General features: G+C 28.4%; 6 protein-coding genes across 6 annotated transcripts; 4 read left to right on the top strand and 2 right to left on the bottom strand.

The window, feature by feature from the left end:
• Positions 1–3,905: 3,905 nt before the first annotated feature.
• Positions 3,906–6,335, bottom strand: GO595_001747 (large repetitive protein; the record flags this gene model as incomplete). Its single annotated transcript, XM_067914579.1, has 1 exon — positions 3,906–6,335. The coding sequence occupies one exon, from the start codon at positions 6,333–6,335 to the stop codon at positions 3,906–3,908; it is 2,430 nt and encodes an 809-aa protein (XP_067777996.1).
• Positions 6,336–10,965: 4,630 nt separating this feature from the next.
• On the top strand, positions 10,966–11,457 carry GO595_001746 (uncharacterized protein; the record flags this gene model as incomplete). Its single annotated transcript, XM_067914578.1, has 1 exon — positions 10,966–11,457. One exon carries the CDS (start codon positions 10,966–10,968, stop codon positions 11,455–11,457), a length of 492 nt encoding a protein of 163 aa, XP_067777995.1.
• A 5,838-nt stretch (positions 11,458–17,295) lies between these two features.
• Positions 17,296–17,676, top strand: GO595_001745 (uncharacterized protein; the record flags this gene model as incomplete). Its single annotated transcript, XM_067914577.1, has 1 exon — positions 17,296–17,676. One exon carries the CDS (start codon positions 17,296–17,298, stop codon positions 17,674–17,676), a length of 381 nt encoding a protein of 126 aa, XP_067777994.1.
• Positions 17,677–19,141: 1,465 nt separating this feature from the next.
• GO595_001744 (small GTP-binding protein) lies at positions 19,142–19,744 on the top strand (the record flags this gene model as incomplete). The annotated part of the gene is made up of 1 exon (XM_067914576.1): positions 19,142–19,744. One exon carries the CDS (start codon positions 19,142–19,144, stop codon positions 19,742–19,744), a length of 603 nt encoding a protein of 200 aa, XP_067777993.1.
• A 1,750-nt stretch (positions 19,745–21,494) lies between these two features.
• Positions 21,495–22,886, top strand: GO595_001743 (Clan CA, family C1, cathepsin L-like cysteine peptidase; the record flags this gene model as incomplete). Its single annotated transcript, XM_067914575.1, has 1 exon — positions 21,495–22,886. One exon carries the CDS (start codon positions 21,495–21,497, stop codon positions 22,884–22,886), a length of 1,392 nt encoding a protein of 463 aa, XP_067777992.1.
• Positions 22,887–23,308: 422 nt separating this feature from the next.
• On the bottom strand, positions 23,309–24,478 carry GO595_001742 (Clan CD, family C13, asparaginyl endopeptidase-like cysteine peptidase; the record flags this gene model as incomplete). Its single annotated transcript, XM_067914574.1, has 1 exon — positions 23,309–24,478. One exon carries the CDS (start codon positions 24,476–24,478, stop codon positions 23,309–23,311), a length of 1,170 nt encoding a protein of 389 aa, XP_067777991.1.
• Between the last annotated feature and the right edge of the window lie 264 nt (positions 24,479–24,742).

The following is a 24,742-nucleotide window of genomic DNA, read 5'->3' as shown; positions in this document are numbered from 1 at the left end:
TGTCGGTCATAATCATTCATTTTAATGAGGAAATTTTGATCGAAATAAAATATGGCGAATAAATATTGTATCAAATATATTTGATTTCTATGAGTTTAAAACATGATGGTTGATGTTACGACCAACTGGCCATTTATTTACTCAAACTCCGATTTATATAGTTTGCTTTTGTCATTAACGGAAGCTGATTTTTTTATTCAATTTAGGAGGACCTGTTAGAGAGAAATATTAATATTCAACCTTTTGTTGAATAAAATTTATAGCTTGGCAGTATAATCCTTTTTTGCACGTTAAATGCCATTGGTTCGAATCCCGATATTGGAGAATGTTTTTTTTGTTTTTTTTTCTTATTAATTTGTATTTCTAATCAATTTCTTACTAAAAAACTTATTTAGAAATACTTTTTATTCATTATGATATATGTAAAACATTGTTAATTATGTTAAATTGTAATTTAGTTTTATTTTATAATCCTAATAAAATATTCATATAAAAAATAAAAAAAAAAAATCATAAAAAACATATATATTTATAATATTTACATATATTAATAGATATATTTTTATTTACTACAATTTTAAAATCTTTAATAATCCAATAAATTAATTTTAATATTTTATATCATTGTTGTAATCACTTTTTGAATGTAATTCAAATATTTGAGAAAATATTTTGTCGGTGAATGGGATTAAATTTTACAACGTTTGTGTTTTATTTATGATATATACAGATTTTTGGATTGATTTCAAACAAATTTTGAAATATACAGAAAGTCATTAATGAGTATTAAAATGACACAATTATTCAATACAATATCACAGTATATATCTAGATCAAAAAAAAATTAAAACATGAAAATGAAAATTTGATAGATTTTTGCTGAATACTGAATGTTATTCATTAGTGTTATGTATAATGTTATTCATTAGTGCTATGTTTAAATTATATTATTCTATTTCAAAATAACCTTCGTTTCTCTGAATGTTATTGAAATATTTTAATTTCGAATATGATTATTTTCAATACCCTTATGTCATGAAACAATATTAATATCATTTTTATTCAAAATAATTTTATGCTTAAGAGTTCTCATTGATGTAAATTTTATAAAGCCCAAAGAAACAATTTATAATGGGCATGATACAATGTATTGTACAAATGGTTCTCACTACGTTATTGCTCACTTATCTGAAGGGAATTTAATTTTTGCTGAACTTGTTCAAAAATATAAATATAATGATGATACAAATAATCCATATTTTATGCATTTATTTTGTTTGAATAAAATAGAAAATAAATTAATTTAAGAAACTTCAGATTTTTTTTTTCTCATTGAAGAACTTACAAAGAATGATTATGCACTTCATAAGAAACTTTTCCATGAAGTACATAATCCGAATGAGAACTTAAAAATAATTCGAAGTGATACTAAGTAGAATACTTCAAGAAATAACATCACGAGCGAACTTTGATTTTAATCAATACTTTGAACCATCAATTTAAGAACGATATGAATATATTTATGGATATAATGTTACATTGGTTATGCAGCATTTTTTGATTAAGTTAAATGTTTTAAATATTTAGTTCTAATGTTTATGAAACAAGTAAATATGCTGTTGTAGGTGGAAATACAGAGATAATTCTTATATGTAAACAAATTATTTATCATTTGATAATGCATATAAAACAGCAATTAAATTTCATCAAAAATGATATCTATAAATATTTATATGATAATAAAATTGTCGAAAATATTAACTGAGAATATCTAGGAATTAAATGTATTTGATTTCACAATTATGAATTTATTTTATTCACAAGATGAAGGATTGGAAGGAATTATTGATGAAATAATCGGTGAAGCAGAAATTGATGGAAATTTATTTTATATATCATAATATAATTATATATCAGAATATCAAAGATTTAAAAAAAAATATTTTTCGGATCTGTAAGATCAAATAACTTTGAGCTCGTTCGATTTCCCCTCAAACGAGGGAAATTATATTTCGAACAGCATTAACATTTGCAATTATTCGTTGTGATATAGATACAATCAAATTACTTTTTGATCAAGAAGAAATTGAAATTACTGTTGAGAATATTTATTTTATATTTTTGGATATTTGTTTTAGTTTAAAATATAGAATCAAATATACAATATATTCATCGATATTTATCGATATTTATCTATTCTTCAAATTTATTCTATTGATAATCAAACTTTTCGTTATAACATATTTATAAATATGTATCATCTAAATGAAATAATCTTTTTCATAATTCATAATATGTTAGTCATATGTTATAAGGCTTTGAACAAATATGATGATTTTTCTGTATTCAAAAAGACGTCGAGTCACTTCACTTTAATACCCATTAATGACTTTCTGTATATTTCAAAATTTGTTTGAAATCAATCCAAAAATCTGTATATATCATAAATAAAACACAAACGTTGTAAAATTTAATCCCATTCACCGACAAAATATTTTCTCAAATATTTGAATTACATTCAAAAAGTGATTACAACAATGATATAAAATATTAAAATTAATTTATTGGATTATTAAAGATTTTAAAATTGTAGTAAATAAAAATATATCTATTAATATATGTAAATATTATAAATATATATGTTTTTTATGATTTTTTTCCCTAAATTTTATATGAATATTTTATTAGGATTATAAAATAAAACTAAATTACAATTTAACATAATTAACAATGTTTTACATATATCATAATGAATAAAAAGTATTTCTAAATAAGTTTTTTAGTAAGAAATTGATTAGAAATACAAATTAATAAGAAAAAAAAACAAAAAAAACATTCTCCAATATCGGGATTCGAACCAATGGCATTTAACGTGCAAAAAAGGATTATACTGCCAAGCTATAAATTTTATTCAACAAAAGGTTGAATATTAATATTTCTCTCTAACAGGTCCTCCTAAATTGAATAAAAAAATCAGCTTCCCGTCATTAACTGTTATCAATAACAGTTTAAGTCAAATCGTATTACAGCTTGATCGGTTTCGACTGAAAAAATAAATTTTTTATATTCAAATTTTTCAAAAATTATCCGAATTTTCACGACAATTTGATGTTCATTTTATTTGTTAACCTTTTTTGCAGCCAAGGTGGATTCAATCTTATAGCAGAAGCTAGATTGGGTTATGGGTCAGGCAAAGGTGGTACACACCTGACATGTAATAACATGACGAATATTAATAATACGCATAAAAAAAACGCACAAAAATACAATACAAATGAGGTCAAATTCAAATTCAACGATGGCACAAGTAAAAATTTATCATAGTCAGCTGCATTAAAAGTTATGATGAAAGGTGATCAAATAATCGAAAAATATGAAACAGAGGAATATGAACCTGCTGGAATAGATCAAGACAAGAAAGAACGACTTATTTTCGTTGATATTATGTCAATCAATGATTTCGAAGGTAACATCTAATCTAATTCCGAATTTATCTATGATTATGATGTTCTTATCTATGGTACATGTTTTACAGGATATTCAATCACAACTACTACAGCCACCGAACATATCGCTAAATATATAACTTCACATGATTTTTATATGAATAGTCAAAAAACAGGGATATTCCCAATACGCAAACTATTTGGCATCTACTCATCACTAGTTGATCAAATCATATAATGGTGGACTCATTAGCATAACACATTATTTATGGCACTTTCAAAGAGAAGGACTATTAACAAACTATCTGACAAAGCGGATTTGAAGTACACTCTTCCCTGAAACCCTAATGTGGAAGAAGTTCTTCTCAAATGATTTGAAAAATACATAGATTTTATTTTTCATTTTTTATTTTTACATTTAGTTTTAGATATGCTATTTGTTTAAAAAAAACTGCAAATCTAAACTTCAGATGATTGTTCACTACTCTCAATAATCTTTTTATGGGCATTATTCTTCTTTCTTCGAACAACAAGAACAATAACAACAGCAACAACAACAATTACGACAATAGCAACAGGAACAGCTACAGCCACTGCTGTATTGGTGTTACCTTTGGAATCATTTCCATTTGATTTCATTTCTTCATTTTTCGCAATTGCTTCTTGTAATATTTGATTAAATTCTTGTTCTGTTTGGGCATTGTTTAATTTATCAATATATTCTTGTTGTAATTCGCCTAAATTTTCCAACTTTCCAATATCTTGTTTTACTGATTCTTTTTTATTTGATTTTATTTCTTCATTTTGTGATTGCGCTTTTGCAACAATTTCATTTAATTCTTCTTGTGAGTTTGCATTTGAAATTTGTGTAGTATAATTTACTTTATTTTCTTCTTCTAAAAACTTTAAATCATCAATTTTATTCTTTGCTAATGTTTTTTGTGTTTCTTCATTTTTATTTGATTCAGATTGTGCTTTTACAACAATTTCATTTAATTCTTCTTGTGAGTTTGCATTTGAAATTTGTGTAGTATAATTTGCTTTATTTTCTTCTTCTAAAAACTTTAAATCATCAATTTTATTCTTTGCTAATGTTTTTTGTGCTTCTTCATTTTTATTTGATTCAGATTGTGCTTTTACAACAATTTCATTTAATTCTTCTTGTGAGTTTGCATTTGAAATTTGTGTAGTATATTTTGCTTTATTTTCTTCTTCTAAAAACTTTAAATCATCAATTTTATTCTTTGCTAATGTTTTTTGTGCTTCTTCATTTTTATTTGATTCAGATTGTGCTTTTACAACAATTTCATTTAATTCTTCTTGTGAGTTTGCATTTGAAATTTGTGTAGTATATTTTGCTTTATTTTCTTCTTCTAAAAACTTTAAATCATCAATTTTATTCTTTGCTAATGTTTTTTGTGTTTCTTCATTTTTATTTGATTCAGATTGTGCTTTTACAACAATTTCATTTAATTCTTCTTGTGAGTTTGCATTTGAAATTTGTGTAGTATATTTTGCTTTATTTTCTTCTTCTAAAAACTTTAAATTATTAATTTTGCTTGATGCTTCAACTTTAAAATCTTGAAAGAATTTATCTAAATCAGAAAATGCCTTTTTGCCAATTAATTGAATTGATCCCAATTTATCTTTGCAATTTTCGTATGTAAGATTCTCTACATTATAAAATGCATAAGCACCAATTGTCGTAACACCTTCTTCAATCTTAAGATCAGTAATATCATCAAAGAAATTCTTCCAAGGAACAAGTGTTTCGTTTTCAAAATCACGCATTGGTCCATTTCCTTTAATAGTAAGAAGCCCTTTTTTCAATGTCCATTTAAGATTTGATCCAATTCTACCAGAATCTGTTGCTTCTATTTGATATAATAGTGGCTTATCTTTAGGTTCAGACCAAGTATACATTTTATACTTATAATCAACATCAGTAATTGGGTAACCCCAATCTAATTCACCATCAATATATTCATAATTAGTCTTATGATACTCTGCATTGATTCCCCTTAAGAACACTGCTTCAAGACTTGTAGTACTGTCGTATGCATACCAATCTTCGCCAAGATGAACCCAATTCCATGCATGTGCACTTGTCGTAACTCCTAGAACAGTAAAACCCTCAACACCTGCGCGATTGAAGAAGAGAGTTGATAGAGCAGAATAGCCTCGACATACAGTTCTATGTTGGAATAGGGCACTATATACTGAATTTCCGTATTGAGGAACCTGGCCATATACAACGTTGTCATTGATCCACCACCAAATAGCAACTAATTTTTCGTAATCTGTGTGTAGATCATTCTCAGGACCATATCCTGTAAAATTACCAGTTGCAAACATATTATCAGCTTCTTGCCGAGAACGACGTTCTTCATCTTGACTGGTCAAGAAATGTGATGTTAATTTAAGGTTAACTGTGATGTAACCTTTATATGGATTAAGATCATGATAATCATGGAGCCACTGAATAGAATTTGTCATCCCATTAATAGATGCATTTAAATAGCTAGCATATGGAATGTCAATTTGCCTTGCATATTTTATTACATCATAATATGCTTGTGCTGAAAATTTTTCCCAGGCATCTCCGACTCCCCAGAAATCCACATCCAGAGGAAGACCTGTTATTTTATGATGTTCTTCACGAGTCATAACGAGAGAAATTGGTACGGTAAATCTCCATGAAAACGTGGCTCTTATGAGTTGTTGTAGAACTTCATCATATTTATCATTTGTATAGTTTAGAATGACAAAATCTTCTTCTATTTTTTCGCTGCCTAAGATGTCTGTTGACCATAAATATTCAGTTGTATAATTAAGATTTATAACAGCATTAGCATGTGTTGGTAAAATTATAGATGCGAATATTATCATTAGAATCTTTGTAATCATAGTAATACAGCAAATATCAGAATGATATAAATTTGTACGCTATTGATTGAATTGTTGTATAAACATTGATTTCAAATTCTGAGATATGGTTTGAATGAAATCGCTGAGGTTTTTGTAATAATTTTGTTATTCAACAGTTGCTGGAACCAGAGTATTCAAAAAGTCGTTTCATCGAAGAGATTTTTCATATGCGAGGTTTTTATATCATCTTATATAACATATTCTATGATATCATTCAAAAGTGGATTCAAGTGAATTCAGTACGGATTTACACTTTATAGTGTAAATAGTCCGATCAGATATATATTGAAAATATTCGAACATACAATAAAAATATCTCGAAAATATCAGAATATTTTTTAATATAACTCAATAGAAATGTCAAAATAATATTATAAATTTTAAATATATAAAAAAATCAAAATTTATTTTTCATTGTATGATCTGATCATGCGATTTGTGATTCTTAATAAGTCATGTATTTTGTTCAGAGGATGGCCAATGCATTCAGATTTGTCCTTTTTTCATCATGATAACATTCATTTAATTGTGTTTAATATGAAGAATTGCATTTTAGAAGTATGAAGCTTCATTGTTACAATACTTTACGATGCGTATAATATTCAATTTTTTGTTATTGTTGGAAGCATAATTGCTTCTTCTTTATCAGCATAATTTTATAGTTAATTTTATTAGAAAATTTATGTTTTTTTTTGCTCTAAATGAAAGTTATATCAAATATATATATCCTACATTGAATCAATCAATAATTTTCAAGTTATTTATATTTTATATTTTGAATCAAATTTTTATGATTTGAATGTAGAAAAATAGAATAACCGTTTCTATTAATACTATTATAACTCGAGTTTAATACTTGCGATTTTCACCCATCGTATATAGCGATCATCCTACGATCTTGATATCATGAATATATAATATATATACATAGTTACATCTATGATTAATAAAAAAAACTAAGAATTATATCTTGATTAGCACAATAAATTTATTTTTTCATTCCAAAAAGTGACAAAAATCGACTTTTGCATGGTTTATATCAAACGATAAGGGCAACGATAAGTGACGATAGGAGCGAATTTGAATGATGGTAATTATTATCAAAATTTTACCCTATATTCGAAAAGATACGTTGTTTGTTTCTATCATTGTAATTTGTCAACAGCCAAATTAAATGATCCTTGGTTCGTTAAGAAATAAAAATATCAAAATTTTATCATAGAATCGTGATTTGTTATCTATTCCAAATAATTATATGAAATCTTGATATTCTTGAATTTATGTATTCAATGAAAATATGAATGATATGATACTTTGCGTAACATCTTGATGATGTACTTATTTAACCTATTTAATAATTTATAAACAATGGAATAGTTTCTGTGTTAGTACATATTTACGAAATATATTCGTACGAACGATACATTTTTTTCTGATGTAAACGATTCTTGATCATTGAATTTATTTGATGTATTTTATTTTTTTTTTCAAATTTGTGTTTTAGCGTAATGCTCAATTTCATCGAGTGAATATCTATACAAATTTAATTTGCGTATTATCTTCAAAATATTGACTTGAGATACATTTATCATTCCTTTTATCTCATAATATATATGTGCTTTTAAATTTTAGATATATTACATTTTTCAACTTATTTGACATTCTATGTAATGATGTTAATATCTCTATTTCTCCGAATTTGCTTCAATACCACCGTTTTTTGAGCTAACTTTATAAACCTTATTTTATGCTATTCATTTCAAATTTTGTAAAATTAATTTTTTTTTAATTCATGTCTTTAATTCAGATTTCAAATATATTAGAATCGGTAATTTATATATGGCAACAGGAATTATTTGTAGTTCATGTATAATGATCAATTTTACATATTCTCCTAGAATAAATCAATATCCCCTCATGGATGATTTCGTAATCGGAAACGATATAAGATAATTGTGTGATTTTTATTCGTCCTACTATTCAAATTTGACTATAAACCCCTTGGTTCTTAAAGTATATGAATTAATTGAAGATGAATTTTCTTTTTTTAACCTGGGAATCGATTTTTGTATTCGGCAAAAATCAAATTTAAAATAAGATATATTATTAGCTTTGCTTATAATCTATTTTAATTAATTATTTATTCAATTATACCAAGTTTTTTATAAATAGCTTTCATATATGTATTTTTTTATTATCTTTTCATTTCTCCTTGAATTATTATAAACAACCTCAAGTACTATTGTACCTCGGGGATACTTGTATATTATTAAAATTTAAAAAAAGTTTGCACTAACTATATTAGAAAAATTAAAATTTCTTGAAATTAAAAACATTCGGTTCGCACTGGATTTAGTGAAGATTATTAAGATTCCGAAGGAAAATATCAATCATTTAATAAAATTTCTTATGAAATTTAAAATTATTTCTTTCTAAAAAGTGGCACTTCAAGGAAACTTGAAGAGTAGTATCTATATATTATTAAAATTTAAAAAAAAGTTTGCACCAACTATATTAGAAAAATTAAAATTTCTTGAAATTAAAAACATTCGGTTGGCACTGGGTTGTTAAGATTTACTTATAAAATTTCAGGACGCTTGCGGTCGGAAATTTTATAAGTAAATCTTAACAACCAGCTCACCTCATGTTTTTTTTTTATTTGTTATTTTAATTACAAAGTTTTCTTTTTTCCTTTCTTTTTCATTTCTCTTTTCTTCTCCCTTCTCCATTTTTAATTTTTCCCTCTTTTTTTAGTGATTGTTTCTTTCTAATTTTTTATTTTAGAATAATAAAGGAAACAAAATGTTGTAATATTAAATACTTTTTATATTAGAGTATTACTTTACTATAAATATCCGTATTTATAAAAAAAAAATAAATTTTATAATCCGAATATATACTCTATATTTTATATGAATATCTGATAACAAAATACATTTATGAATATATAATTCGTTTTGAAATGTGATTTTCTTCAATGGCTCTATTTAAAACATAAATTGATATATTAATTTTGTTTTTATTCTTCAACAATTATTAGACTTGGTACAATTGTCACTTTTCTTGTTAATAATATTATTAAAACACTTATTATTTTTCATTAATATTCATAAAATTTTATTGAATTAATTCAAATCTTCATAATGATAGAAAACATAATGAAAAACATTTTCTAAAAAATTATTAAAAACATTTTTATTCTAATCTGATATCTTCTATTTTTTATTATTATTGTACCGATAACAACTTCTGTTTTATATGATATTTGCTTGTGTTATTTGACATAGATGAGGCAACATAGAAATAGGTTTGCGGTGAATTATCCATATTGAAATTCTTTATCTCTGAAAACGGATCTTTCGAAATCAAAAACAATTTCGAGTATCGAAACAAATGATTCGTATGTTGCGCGACTCTAAAGTTTTCGAAATCAGTTCTGTATAAATGCATTGCCATGTCGAATCGCATTTCGGGATATTCTTCTTGAACGCGTTCCAAAAAACATTTTTAAAACAATACGAATTAATTCGATATAACGCATTAGAATGAATATAATATGAATTTCTCTCAAAATGATCATTTAATTTGTCAAAGGTCATGGAGCCAATGATCCAAAAGTATTCAGTTTTGGTTAATTTGTAAATGCGTTGAATCCATTCATTTCGTATTGGTATTTCATTAGGACGCATTAATAACATATGTGTGTAATCAAGAACACCAGGATGAAGGGTGCGGTAAAAAAGATCTGTAAGAGTTGAGCTAGAGGTGAAATTGAAATCTTGAATATTTTTGAAAAATACATTGTTAAAACATGGTAATATATTAGTGGCATTCGCTGATGACGTTGTGTTTTGAAGAGAATTCATTATTTGAGGAATGCATTCAGTGATGTTGAAATCATCAATTAAAACAAACATGAGATCAGCTCGTTTATTGGGATTGCTTGGATTACAAGGAGAAAATTGAGGCAGTTGCCAAAGTTTTAGCTTCTTGATAACATTTTCAAGTTCTAAAAAATGAAATGGAAAAAATATTAAAAGTTTTGAATTTATTTGCTTCTTTGGCTCCAATTTTTTGCATTTGCCAAATAGTTCATCAACTTCTTTATCTGATAAAGAATTGTAAAAAATCTTATGTCCCGTTAATAGCCATAATTGCAAAAATATAGACACAAGTAGGATTGTAAAGATACTTAATCTTAGGTAGCGCAATTTTGTGCTAAAAAAATAATGCATGAAAAGCAATCCTACAGTGCTCCTATTAACGGACGGATGATAATACGATCAAAATCAATTGATTTATCTCCTATCGGAGTCCATTTTATAAGTTCGCGTTATCACATTGAACGCGACTTTAGTACAATAAATTACAACTTCATATGGTTCGAATATCATCAAGTCCGATTTGGTTTATTGGGCTTTTTTTGACAGATTTTACATCAATTATTTCAACACCAGTTGATGGTTAGAATGATGTTTTGACTTTTATCAAAGTTACATCAATTGTCCATGTAATTTTCGTTGCAGTATTTATCATTAACTTAGTATATCAACATTTTACCAATATTCCGGAAAAAAAGCCAACTTCCAAAATGATTATTGGCAGCCTCTTTGATCTAAGTATTCATTTAGATGTTGCTGCTTTAGTTTTTACAGTTCATTTTCAATCTACACCATATGCAATAATAGCCATTGAAGTTATTACGATACTTGATGCTATTCTCACTTTTATTCTCACACCCTTTAAAGTTTGGCGAGGTCTCGTTGACATTTTTGGTGTTTTGCCAACAGTTGTTCTTGCACATATATCCATATACAAAAAGATCTCTTATGTTGTAGTTTTCCTTCCCATAACGATAATTGGTGTTACTCCATTAATATTCTCTATTATTGTTAACATTCCGAAAAGATGCCTCGAGGCAATTTTTAGAAAAATAATTTGTCTAATTGATCCATCACTTTTGCCCAATTTGATGACAATTCCATTTGAGCGTGCTCAAATCCAAGAAGATCATCATAATAACATAGGCGCTGAACAACCGCCGACAATACACGAAAAGGCAACTTCCGGACTTCGACTATAAATCATTTCCATTTTTCATTCACTTCGGATGCTTCTGCCAAGGAATGCACACGAATTTGGTCGTGGTAATGTGTCATTACTTTTTGATGCTGGCTTCGATTTTGGTAAATTCGAGAGTTGTGTCGTTCCCTGCAATTGTATTGACAAATGTCCAAGATAAATCAGTGCAGTTCAATAGTGTTTGGCCTGAATTAAGTTTTGTCTAAATTCACGAATAAGCAATAAAAAATATTTTTTTTTTTCTTTATTTTATTAATCAAATAAATAAATTCTAATTTTATTTGCTAAACCTCATTAGAAAATAAATAAGATACATGTTGTTTTCTTTGGAATGATCAACAAATAGCAAGCCAGAAGAATTCTTGCTGTTCTTGTAATGTAAAAGTTGTGTTGAATATGCTTTACTTCTCCCTACATTAAATGATTTTGGTCTAGAAGATCTTGATGATAATTTCTATAGAACGATAACTATTTTTCTGCTAAAAACGATTTTTTGATTATTGAATTTTTTATCGCTATCTCAACAACAAAACGACAAAATGAAATTTTTAATATAAAAATGGAAGAATTTTATACCTTCCAAGTGATTCAAATTCTTTCCCAAACTTATCTACATACCAATCGTATGTCATTTTTGATTGGTGAATAAGATTAAGACAAACAAAGAAAAACATCATTAAAGTAAGAATATGTGGCGCAGACAAGAAATATACAGCATATAATAAGACTTCAGTTGTGTAGTGTGGTGATGTTATTTTCGCAAAAAGAATATTATTAGGAATTGAATATTTTTTGAGATTTGACAAAATTACATGTGTACGAAACTGAATAAAGTTGAGAATCACCGATATGATAAGCAATGGAACTTTGAATGTGTTTTGTGCATCACAATAAGATAATGTAATTGGTGTAATAATGTAAAAGCAAAGACCTGCAAGTAGATTGATAACATGCATTCTCCTGTTTGAGAATTTTGTGATAAATAAACTTTCCAATAATCTTCTAGATGAATGGATTAATAGCAAATAATTTGGATATTGTGGTGGATATCGAACAAGAAAAGAAACAAAAAACATGATACAAGAAAAGCTGTAAAAAGAAATCCATCCTAGTTTATTCGAAATTGATGGAATATTTTTATAAATTTGATTTGATTCTAATTTTCCGAATTTTGTAAATTTATTCCATGATGGAGAAATAAACTTCATTGCATAAACAAGAATTGCTAACACCCAAAGGAAAACTAGGATTATATTAAGGTTTGAAATAATTAGATCATACAATTTTACAAGCATCAAAATGGCCAAAAATCTCAAATAACCACATACTTGCCACCAAGAGATTAAACCAACATTGAGCATTAGCAAAAGAAATTTATAAAAGTGAAACACCATTTTACTCATAATATATTTAGATTTAACATTATGCTTATATTAACTTAAAAAACGTGATTACATCAAATTTGATAAGTGTGCCTTTATTTTTTTACTATAATATTTGATTGTTGAATTTAAACTTGAATCTGAAAGATTTGAAAATTGTTTCATCATTTTAGTGAAGTGTAGATTCCTAGGCTGTGTGTAAGGATGATATTCGTACATTAATAATATTATTTAATGAAATGTTTCATTTTTAATTGAACAACTTGAATTGCATTATGAGAATATATTAAAATAACAGATATACATGCAAAAAATTTGTTCAGAGGTCAGACCAAATATTAATCTTATGTTAACGAACATGTTAATATTAGTTTCAAAAACACGAACATAATTTGAAAACATAATTGGATGAAAAAAGAAAGTTCGTATGATCGGTTTCGTTTGAATTTATTTATAAAAAGTTTAACTCTGATTTCACACAAATATTTTAGTATAAAAACATAAGAGGAAAAAAATGAATTTTTTTAACCACCAAGGAAAAATTATAAAAAATAAAACAATTTTCACATTAATTCATATATGATATTTAAACGTAATGACATCGATTTTTTAAGATATTTAATGTTGGTTAAATTTCATTAAATATTTTGATATATCTATGATTTTTATTCAGTATTTTCTAATTTTTTGGTTATTTCGATACGCACTTAAAAAAATGTATTTATATTTTAAAATTAATAAAATTCATATTTATTCTTTAATTTAATACGATGTACATTAGTTTTATAACTATAAATGAATTTTTTTTATTAGACGATTTTAGTGATTATGGTGTAAAATTAATAAAATATCCGCTCTTTTTTGCGTTGTATAATATTATGAAGAATTTCATATATACCATATATTAGTTCTTTATATGAGGATATGTAAAAATTTTTACAATTTTTTTAAATCACTATGTATAATGAGATAGACTCTAAATAAAAAATTCCCGTGCAATAAACTTCAGAAAATTGATAACCCTTTAACGTACAGGAATTTTACAATTGTAATAATCGGACGCGACCCTTAATACGTACATGTATTAAATTTAGCAAATATATTGGATCTGGGATTGTATAAATAAGGTTTCCTTAAGTCACATTAAAGATGGCTATTTCTAATATTAAAAAAGAAATTTCATGAAATCAATTTGTTAAGATTCTGATTTTTTTTTATTTTTTTCGAAGAACATTAAATTGAGTTGCATAAGTATTATTATGCATTGCTCTATGTAAAAAAAATGTGAAAAAGGGACAGTTCATTTGATTGAATGCTTGAAATTTGAATAGCTGCAACTGTGAAAAAACCGTCAGATTCTTTCTGCAAAATAAACTATTAAAAAAGTTACAACACAATGAAAGATGATTTTTTTACTATGCATTATGTATCAATTTTTTCTTAGTAATACTGGAAGTGACAACAATGATGGTAAAAATGTAATGACCCCCTTTAAAACATTTAACAAACTTTTGAATCGGGTGACTGAAATACGCCGAGAGAATAATTCATTAATCAATGTTATGTTTGTTGATAAGGAATATAAGTTAGAGGAACCAATTCAGATGAATTCATCACATTCAAATATTTATTTTTCTTCTGCAGATCAAAATTCACCAACAACAATTTCCGGAGGGATTGAGATTAGTAACTGGGAAAGGGATTCAGATCGTAGCTATCTCGTAAAGTCAAAAGTTTCAGATAATTTTTATTTTGAATCAATTTGGGTCAATAATGAAGAACGACATAGAGCCCGTCATCCATTTTTCTATCGAACTCACTCGCTTGTAGGCGTTTTTCAAGAGTATATTGAAGAAAAAAAATATTTTGAAAATACATATTTTCTTGATCCTGATGACATTAAAATTATATCACAACTCACCACAGAAGATATTAATAATTTAGTGATCCGTTTTTTTGTTAAGTGGGACACTGAAATCGAACATATCCATGAGTTAAATCAGGATGAAGGATATGTTAAAACTTATGGAATTTCGAATTTTTCGAGAGCATCAGCTCCTATTTTAGTTTCTACCACGAAGTACATTCTCGAAAACTCTATTATCTTTTTAGATTCCATCAAATCGAAAGGAATGTGGTATCTTGATAACAACACGCATTACCTATATTACTTCCCATATGATGGTGAATGTGATGATAGAGATAAGCTTCAACAATTTAAAGTCACAATCCCTTTGATACAAGATTCGAATCCGATCACAATTCGAAATACAGAAAACGTCACTTTTCGAAACATCAAATTCAAATTTTGCGGGTTAACTATACCTCTGCCATCGGGATATAATCCTACGCAATCAGGCTCAGGCATAACATATTCATATCTTTATATTGATCGTTCTTCTAATATTCATTTTGAAAATATTGAAATTTCACATCATTCTCTGCACTGTATTTATTTTTATTATTGTAATAATTGTTCGATTACTCATAGTTTATTTGAATATTTTGGTATTTCAGGTATTCGAATGAATTATTGTACGTATATGAAAATAGATAATAATATTATTCGATATGGAGGACAATGGGTCGAACAAGGCTGTGGTATATTATTTCAACAAGGTTCATATGTTAACATTACGCATAATGATATTAGTAATCTTTATTACACAGGTATATCAATTGGATGGGTTTGGGGATATTCTAAAACGCAAACACATCATAACTTATTATTATATAATCATATTCATCATTTAGGGTTTCAATTACTTTCTGATATGGGTGGAATTTATCATTTAGGTATTGATGAAGGGACACATTTATCTAATAATTGGATACATAATGTTGATTCAAGTAGTTACGGTGGTTGGGGATTATATACTGATGAAGGCTCATCTCATGTAACACTTGAAAATAACCTTGTTTATAATACTTCTGATGGTTCTTTTCATCAACATTATGGGAATAATAATACGGTGCAAAATAATATTTTCGCATTTTCGAAAAGTTATATTTTAATGGGATCAAGAATCGAAGATCATCTTTCTTTTATATCTAATAAAAATATATTATATTATGATAAAGACGAATTATTTTCTTCGTTACTTTATGATGAAAGTTATCAAGTAACAATGGATAATAATATTTATTGGAATCCTTTAATAAAAAACGCAACTTTTAATAAGCAAAGTTTCGAAACATATAAAAACAAATATAATAGAGATAAAAATTCATTTGTTATAAATCCTTTATTTGTTAATCCTGAAAATTATGATTTTCATTTTCGAAATGAAGAATCAATCCAAAAAATAAGTTTCAATAAATTTGAATACACAGATGCTGGTGTTTATGGAGATAATGAATGGATACAAAAGGCTAATGATTATATAGTTCATGAAATGTTTGGATATAAGCCACAACTTTCTTTGATCGATAACTTTGATAGAATTAATAAACCAATATATTATAACTTGGAAGGAACTAAAGGATATACTTATGTAACAAATAAAAAATCTTATTCAGGAACTTATTCACTTGCTTTAGACTCATCAACAAGTTCATCATTATCTATTCCGCCATATTTCGCATATACTGTTCCTTCATTATCAGGGAATAAAACATTTTCTTGTTGGATTAATGCACCTAAAGAAGCTGTTTTATATATTCAAGTTCGTGATAATTCTTCTCCTTTTGTTTCTTCCCCATCAATACGAATTTCAAATGGAAATTTATTGATTGGAACAGGAGCATCTCAAAAAACTATCGAATTTATTCCGGATCAATGGTTTAAAATTTATATGAATGTTGGATTTGGGAAATATAGAACACAAAATATTACTTTAGGCGCTGAAATTAATGGTAATAAAACAGAAGTCTCTCAAGAATTAAACGAAAATTTCAATCTACAAAAAACTATGGTGTTCGCTAACACAGCAGCTTTAAATTATACTGTGTATTTTGATGACTTTTATGACGTGCTAGAAACAGATGAAGATGAAGTAGAAAATGTACCAATGCCAACACCTTATGTTGCACCTGAACTTGTGAAAGGGTTTATTTCGGGTATGGTATTGGTTTGTTCTATTGTAGTAGTTATTGTCGTACTAATAATTGTAATTTTAATAAAAAGGAACAAATGATTTTAATAAAAAACATATACATGGATATTTTTTTATCAAAGAAAATTTATTGAAACAAAAGATATAACATATTCTTAGAAGGAGGTTACTACAATAAGTAAAAAAAGACCAAATTGCTAAAAATCCGTTGATTGATTATAACGTGAGGTAAAGAGGTAACTTTTTGGCAGTTTTTAATTGGCACAAAATAAACCGGGAAAATGATTCAAAAAGTTCATAATATTATGACATTTAATTGAATATTGAAAACAAACACATTTTTGTGCATTCTAATGTCAAAACATGTTTTGAGATCTCCACTCAAAATCATTTTTATTTTTGATGAGCATTGTTGATCAAAGAATACTAAAGGATATGCCCCAACATTCAGGTATGGCATTTAAGCTTCCTGGAAATGTTGCAGATGAGTCTAAATTAAAAGAAAGAAAAATTGAACAATTAAAGTTTCTTGTTTCTGGTGTTTCCAATGAAGAATGTATAGAAGCTTTAGAAAAGAGTCAATATAATATTAATAATGCTGCAAATCTTCTTATTGATAAAAATAATGATGATTATGAAGAACCAAATGAAAAGATTAAAATTAGCGATGAAATCAAAAAGAAATATGGTCATTTATTAAGTTTCTTTGAGATAGCTCAAGTTCTACTTCTTTGTAATAATGATGAAGAAGAAGCTATTTCTATATTGGATACAATGGTTTGACAAATGCTTATGTTTAATAAAAAACATATTTGGTTATTTCAAGCACGCTTTCTTTTTGCCTTCTTGAATGTTCAATTAAAGTACGATCAAAATCAACTTTTTCAATACTTTTTCGAAAAAATAAGTTTTTGTTATTGGGATTTCTCACCGTATATAAAAAATTTTTTAATTTCCTCTTGATGAACAAAATAACTCTACATAAACTTTAAATAGAATATTTAACTTATTTAATGACAAAATATTTGTATATTCAATACATAAGATCTGTAATCGACCACGGAAAAAACACTTCAAATAACTTGCCATAAAGAGTGAAAACCGATAAATATGAATGGCTCATCGAGAAAAAAAAAAGATATTTCGTGATATCATATTAGAGAAGAAATAGCAGCCAATTCATCGCCTTTGAGAAGGCGTTGAAGATTCTCCTGAAATTGAGACAAATTTTCAAGAAAATTTGATCCTATTTGATCATAAAAAATGAAATAATTTCTGTTCAAATACTTTCTTAAACATTTGAAGTTCTACTGAAAACGCCCTTTCGAATAATAATAAAATCGATTTTATTTTTCTTTTGTTATAAATAATTTTAAAATGTTTTCTTTTACTCGTTTCCTCCAATGACCGTTTAATAACTTAATCAAATGGAAGATGAAAACGAATTTGTTATCCAAGGAAAATTCATTGAAGTACATTTTCCTTCGTTTGAACTCTGCCAAAGAGATGCGCTACATTTTACACTTTTCTCTAATAAAGGAATTTATACACCAATGCCATCTCCATTAATTTGTTTTTCAGAATTAACACCAAAAATTCCAATACCAGATATTCCTGAATCAGGTACAGCAGATCTGCTTCTTATTTCTCTACAACAAGGATTAGAAAATTTATCATTTATATCACCCTTATCTTCAACAAGAAAACCACTCAAAAAGCCAACCCGAGAATTCATCTCCCAAACAGAGCCCATGCAGTTTTATGAATATAATCCAGAACTTGAAAATGATCCTTCTTTTCAAAAATTGAAATATGATCTGGAAAAAACTTATTCAATTTTTGATTGATTACTGTCTATTAAGCGCACCCCACAAAGCGAATGATAGCTATCACCTATACATATATATATTTAGTATTTTAAAAAAATCCAAATATTTATCTAATAAAAAATATTTCACCCAAACAACTCACATGTAATCCTAACAAGCATGAATGTGAAATCCTAAATTTTATACACATAAATTGAAATGAGTAACATGTGTAATGATATCATAATGACAAAGAATACTTAGTGAGATATTTAAGTTTCCTTTCTTCATTTAAAAGAAAAAAGATTGCTTAACAAACAAGCATGAGAGGAATTAACAACAAAAAATGCCGAACGTTTGGTTGCAGGGTTTTAATAAACTAGTCAAATCAATTTCAATTTTGTGTAATAAAACGGTTTTGCCAAAAAAGAACCAACGCCATGAAACATTTCAAGGTTATCTTGCTTGGATCCTCACACTCAGGAAAGACATCAATTGCTCATCGTTATGTTCATAAGTCTTTCACACAAAATACAGTTGCAAGTACACAACCAGCATTTTTCCAAAAGGAAATAAATCAATCTGGATACCATTTCATACTTGACATTTGGGATACTGCTGGACAAGAAGCATTTCACTCTTTAGCTCCTATTATTTACAGAGATGCACGTGGAGCTCTTATTATTTTTGATATCACTGATCCTTCATCATTTAAAACTGCTTCCAAATGGGTCAACGAGCTAAAACAAGCCAATGGCGACATGACTCATATGATTCTTGTTGGTAACAAATCTGATTTGGCATCCTCTCGAGCTGTCACAAGAGAAGAAGCTGAAAAGTATGCACAAGCAAATCACTTTCAATACTTTGAGACATCAGCAAAGACTGGTCAAGGAATTGAGTCACCATTCTTTGCCATGGGAAGACTAATTTCTGAGGATAAAAGACAAGATTTTACAAAAGGAGAAACTCTTAACAAAAGAAAAACTAACATTCGCTTTGACGAAACTCAAGGTCAAGAAGAAGAAGGAAAATGCTGTTAAATTTAACCTTTACTTAAACATGACTTTTTATTTTATCAAATTACTCAGAAAATCGTAAAACGAACGTTAAAATTTGAGGACTTTGTTCGATCGGTTGTATTTGCGAAGTTGTGATGAAGGAAACCTTTGAGAGGAGGTCAGAAAAATTAATTTTACCATCAATTAACCCGTTCAAAGACCAGAATACGAATATAGTATATGAATTAATGAATGGTTCTAAAGATGAAATAATTCAAACATTAGAAAAATACGTTTTCAATTTTTTCCCTATATGTATGGTACCATGTCCTAGCCAAGATGTTATTCAAGCTTTACTTCAGTTAGAAAATTCACCAGTGAAAGAAATTTCATCAAACGCATTAAGAAATTTATGTTTGATTTTCAAAAATTTTATCGAACCTCGAGATTTCTTATTAGAAAATAATTTCCATTTCAAAATATTAGATTTTTCAGATCAGGTTTCAATACTTCAAAATATTCCTGATCTAGGAAACATTTTTCCAAAGATTCTTTTTGATTTAACATCAGCAGGTTTTGTTCAAAATCTTGTTATGAATCTTATAAACAGTAATGATGATATTTATTTAATTTCTTGTTTAGATGTTTTTTCATATTTTATAGATAAAAAGATTCCAGAAGCAATAAACCTTATTTCAAACGTTCTTACAAGGTTAAATTTCTTTGAGTGGTCAATAGTACAAACAACATCATTAACATGTCTTGAACATTGCCTTACTTTTGTCTCATCAGCTTTGGTCGAAAACGGTTTTTTCGCAGAGCTCATTCAAAAAGCTGCCGACTTTATGCCGCGTCCGCTTTCGATCACGATGGAAATTTTTTTCATCCTTTCGAATGAAGGTTATCTTAATTACCTTCTTCAAAACAATTTAATTACATTATTAATAAATGTTTTAACAATAGAAGATGATGAAAGAAAAATTTCTCTAGCTTCTTCATTTAATATTATTTCATTAATTATTGGACAACTTGGAAATAAAGGTGTCGATCTTTTCTTTAGGTATTTTTCAAAGCCAACCGAAAAAATTCTTAAAGAAACAGCATATGATGATAAAGTTCCTCTTATTTCGATGTTAACACATTTAATACCATTTGCAAATGATGCAAAAGTTTCGGCGTTTTTGGTGGAAAATGATATAATTTCTATGTTTGTGGAAGCACTGCAAACAGATTTCAATGATGCATTTTGTGATATTCTTGTCGCTTTTCAATCATTGAATACAATGCATGAATCATCATCACTTCCAGTTGACTTGGATAACAATGTTGTGGACATATTTGAATCGATTGAGTTCTCAGAAACACTCGATAAAATGATAATGTACGGAGAAAAAAAAAATGAAAAAATGAAGATCTGTATCGAAATGGCAAATCAGTTGTTAGGTAATTAATAAATAGTTTTTTATCATTTGCTTTTGTTATTATTGACTAATAAATAGCAAAACAGTTACAAAATGTTTTGTTCTTGACAATTGTGTTTGATCGATCTCATCGTTTGTATCGTCGATAATTGAAAGACCAAAACGACAAAATGAGAAGATATGGAATCTAATTCATATAATGAAGATGAGACGGAATAAAGAATACATTAGGAAACTAAATCGATTGTATTATATAAAACATATTAGAAGAAACCAAAAAATGATATAGCAATGGAAAACGACAAACATTTGTGCAACAATGCGACATGTGATGTGGTAATACATCGGTTCTAAAAAACCGCTCAAGATAAATGTTTTCAGCATTCTTGGCTCTCACATTATGTGACCCAGTTATTCCCCAATGGCCACCAAAATATCGTATTCGTGGTACATGGAGTATCCCATATCAAAAAATTAGAGAGCCTGTTGAAATTCACGTAGATACTTTTAACACACCTGCACGCCAAAGCGAAATCAAATATGGAGGTGCACAACGCATTGTTCATATTCTTGGTAATAGATCCTACACAATTCAGGAAACACCATTTGATAAGGTTTCTTGTTTATTTAGTGAAATTCAAGATCCTGCTTCAGACGAAATGCACCAATACCTCCCTGATCCAAAGGATGAAGGATGGGTTTACGAAGGTGTTCATGTTCTTCTTGGCAAGAAATGTCACACCTGGAAGAAATCGAACATCGAAAATGTAGCAAATTGGTACTACATGTTTTATCTTGACGTTGATTCAAACCTTCCTGTTCGTTTCTTCCAACATGGTCTCTCCATTCGTCATTCACATCCGACAGATTACATTTTTGATGTTGAAGATTTCGGCCCAATTACTGATGAATCAGCCTTCCTCCTTCCAACCACATGCCACAACATTGAAAGTGGTGGTCCATCCCATCATAATCCACGAAAATTTGCCCGTGACATTTCATTACCACCACGCAGCAATTCTCTTTCTCCATACTGCACCCTTCTTCCCAAGCTTTCAGGCACAGTACCCAGTGAATTCTCATGGCGTAATGTTCCAGGAGTTGTTGATCTTCCACGTGATCAAGCCACATGTGGATCCTGTTGGGCGCAAGCTGCAGCCAATGCCATTTCTTCCCAACTAGCTCTTAGAGGTCTATCCAACCACACCATTTCAGTTGCACAAATCAACGATTGCACATGGGGCCATAATAACTATGGCTGCGAAGGCGGTAACACAGATGAAGCCTACGCATTCCTCTCGGCAAACAAGACGATCCTTGTACCCGAGGACGAGTATCCATATCTCGGTATCGTTGGCAAATGCCAAAAAGTGACAAAGGACAGTTACAACACTAAAATTGGCTATGTCAAAGGCTGTTATCAAGTTCCACAATTTGACGACGAGCAACTGAAACTTGCTGTGTATCAAAAGGGGCCATTGAGCGTCTATATATTAGCAAGCTTGCCAACATTCACTGCTTATCAAGGTGGCGATAAGCCATATTTCGACGAAAAATGTACAGCGCAGGCAGAAACTGATCACGTCGTGCTGCTGACAGGATGGAAGAAGTTCGGCGACGACTGGGCGTGGGAAATCCAAAACTCGTGGTCCGACTTCTGGGGAGACAACGGATACGGTTACATACAGCACGGCGACTACGACTGTGGGCTGACGCAAAGCGCATTCTTACCTATTGTTGAGCTTTATGATGAGAATGAATAAAGAAAACCATTATCCAAATAGTTGCGATAACATTTTTAGATGAATTTTGTAATTTTCTCTGATGAAGTGCGACAACGTAAATTAAATATAATTATTACTTTGTTTATTGCATTTAATGTGATCAAAGTGTGCTTTATTTTCTGGATCTTCAATACATGTATTGTATCGCAGTTATTCTCTAATAGAGATATTTGATGTTACTATTATGACCCTCTATTATCATTTATCAATATATTTATAATTTTTTACTAAAATTTCTCCTAGAATTGGACATTCGGTTGACATATCATAATCATTGTTAGCAACACAATATATCCAATAAAATTTTATAAATTATATGCTGAAACTTAACATAGTATGTAATGTAGTGCCACTCAAAGGTCTAAAGCCCTTAAAAAATAAAAATTGATTTAGCAAAGAATTTATAGAACTTGGTTGATCACTCTTATTATTTCAGCTGAAGAATGATTTTTGGTAAGTGCCTTCAGCACCATCATTTTTCCTAAGTCATCTGGGTTCATTTTTCCAAACTTCACATAGAACACGTCCAGCACCTTCTGGAATTCTTCTGTTAAAGGTGATTCTCTATCTTTCATGATCCATTCATAATTTTCAGGGTCAATTATCTTTACGATTTTAGAAAGAGTTCTGTCTAATTTCATTGTTTGTTCTTCTAATTGCTTTCTTAATGAAGTTCCTTCAAATTTCCGCATCTTATCAACTTTTTCCATCCATCTTAATGATGTTTCTGTTGCTTCACGTTGTGGTAAAGTATCAATTATAGAATATGATTTGATTGATGCTTTTTGTGTTTTTGGTATACCTAAAAAGTTATCGATTGCAATTTTCTTCATATCTTCATTACCATAATACATAACATGTGACCCATGTATATTTTCTTTGAGCTTATAATAAAAATCACTAATTGTTTGTGTTGGATTTCTATCCATTTCTTCTAACCAATATCTTGTAAATTCATTAGTCAAACTTGCTGATAAACTAGAATCATAAATCGCAGCATATGAAGATTCTTTTTCATTAGCAGCTGTAATAATTGCCATGTTTGGTGCTGTGAATTTTTCGGCTAAAGATCCTGAATAACATGCTTCAATTCCAAAGAAACAATATTTATAAAGTCGTTTGATATACATTTGATTAAGTGCTTCATTAAGTGGAGTGGTTCTAATCTTTCCACCAGTTGGATCATCTAAAGTATCTGGACCACCATGGTTATCATAAAATACAAAAACATAATCTTCTGCTGTGGAAGGAAGTGATGTTAAAACTTTGTAGAAATTATCTGCTGTAACATCGTCCCCTCTATAATTAATTGCATCTGAACCTGGATAAACATTTACATGAGACAATTCATGAAAGATTTGTCCACTAAATGGATTATATGTACTTGTTGCAAGATCATCATACATCATTAATGTGATTTCAGATTTGCTAAAACCGCGATTAAGAAGACTTTTATAAAATGTGCAAATATCAGCTTGATGACGATAATTAGCCCAGCTTTTAGAACCAGCAAATAAAACTGCATAACGCTTACATGAAATTGCTGTGAATAAGCAAATGAACATGTTCATGATAAACAGTTGGAATGAAAAAGTAGTGTGTGAGGTGAAAAGACTTTAAACATTTTACGCCCATTGAATATTCAGATAGACATTCAATATTTGAATAGAGGGAGGTAGAAGCCACATCAACAAAACGTGAGGTCAACCTTTCAAATTTCTACCTGAAATAACCTCATAATAATGTTTGCACTTCTGGTTATTTTTCCAGTTGTTTTTTGTAGCAATATACAAGACTCACTTTTGATTGAAGGTATTCCTAATATTTGTGAAGAA

Source organism: Histomonas meleagridis, assembly GCF_020186115.1.
Source record: "Histomonas meleagridis strain 2922-C6/04-10x chromosome Unknown contig_15, whole genome shotgun sequence".
In the NCBI taxonomy this organism is placed as follows: domain Eukaryota; phylum Parabasalia; order Tritrichomonadida; family Dientamoebidae; genus Histomonas; species Histomonas meleagridis.
Note: the sequence above shows the minus strand (reverse complement) of the source record. Positions and strands in the feature narration are given on the sequence as shown.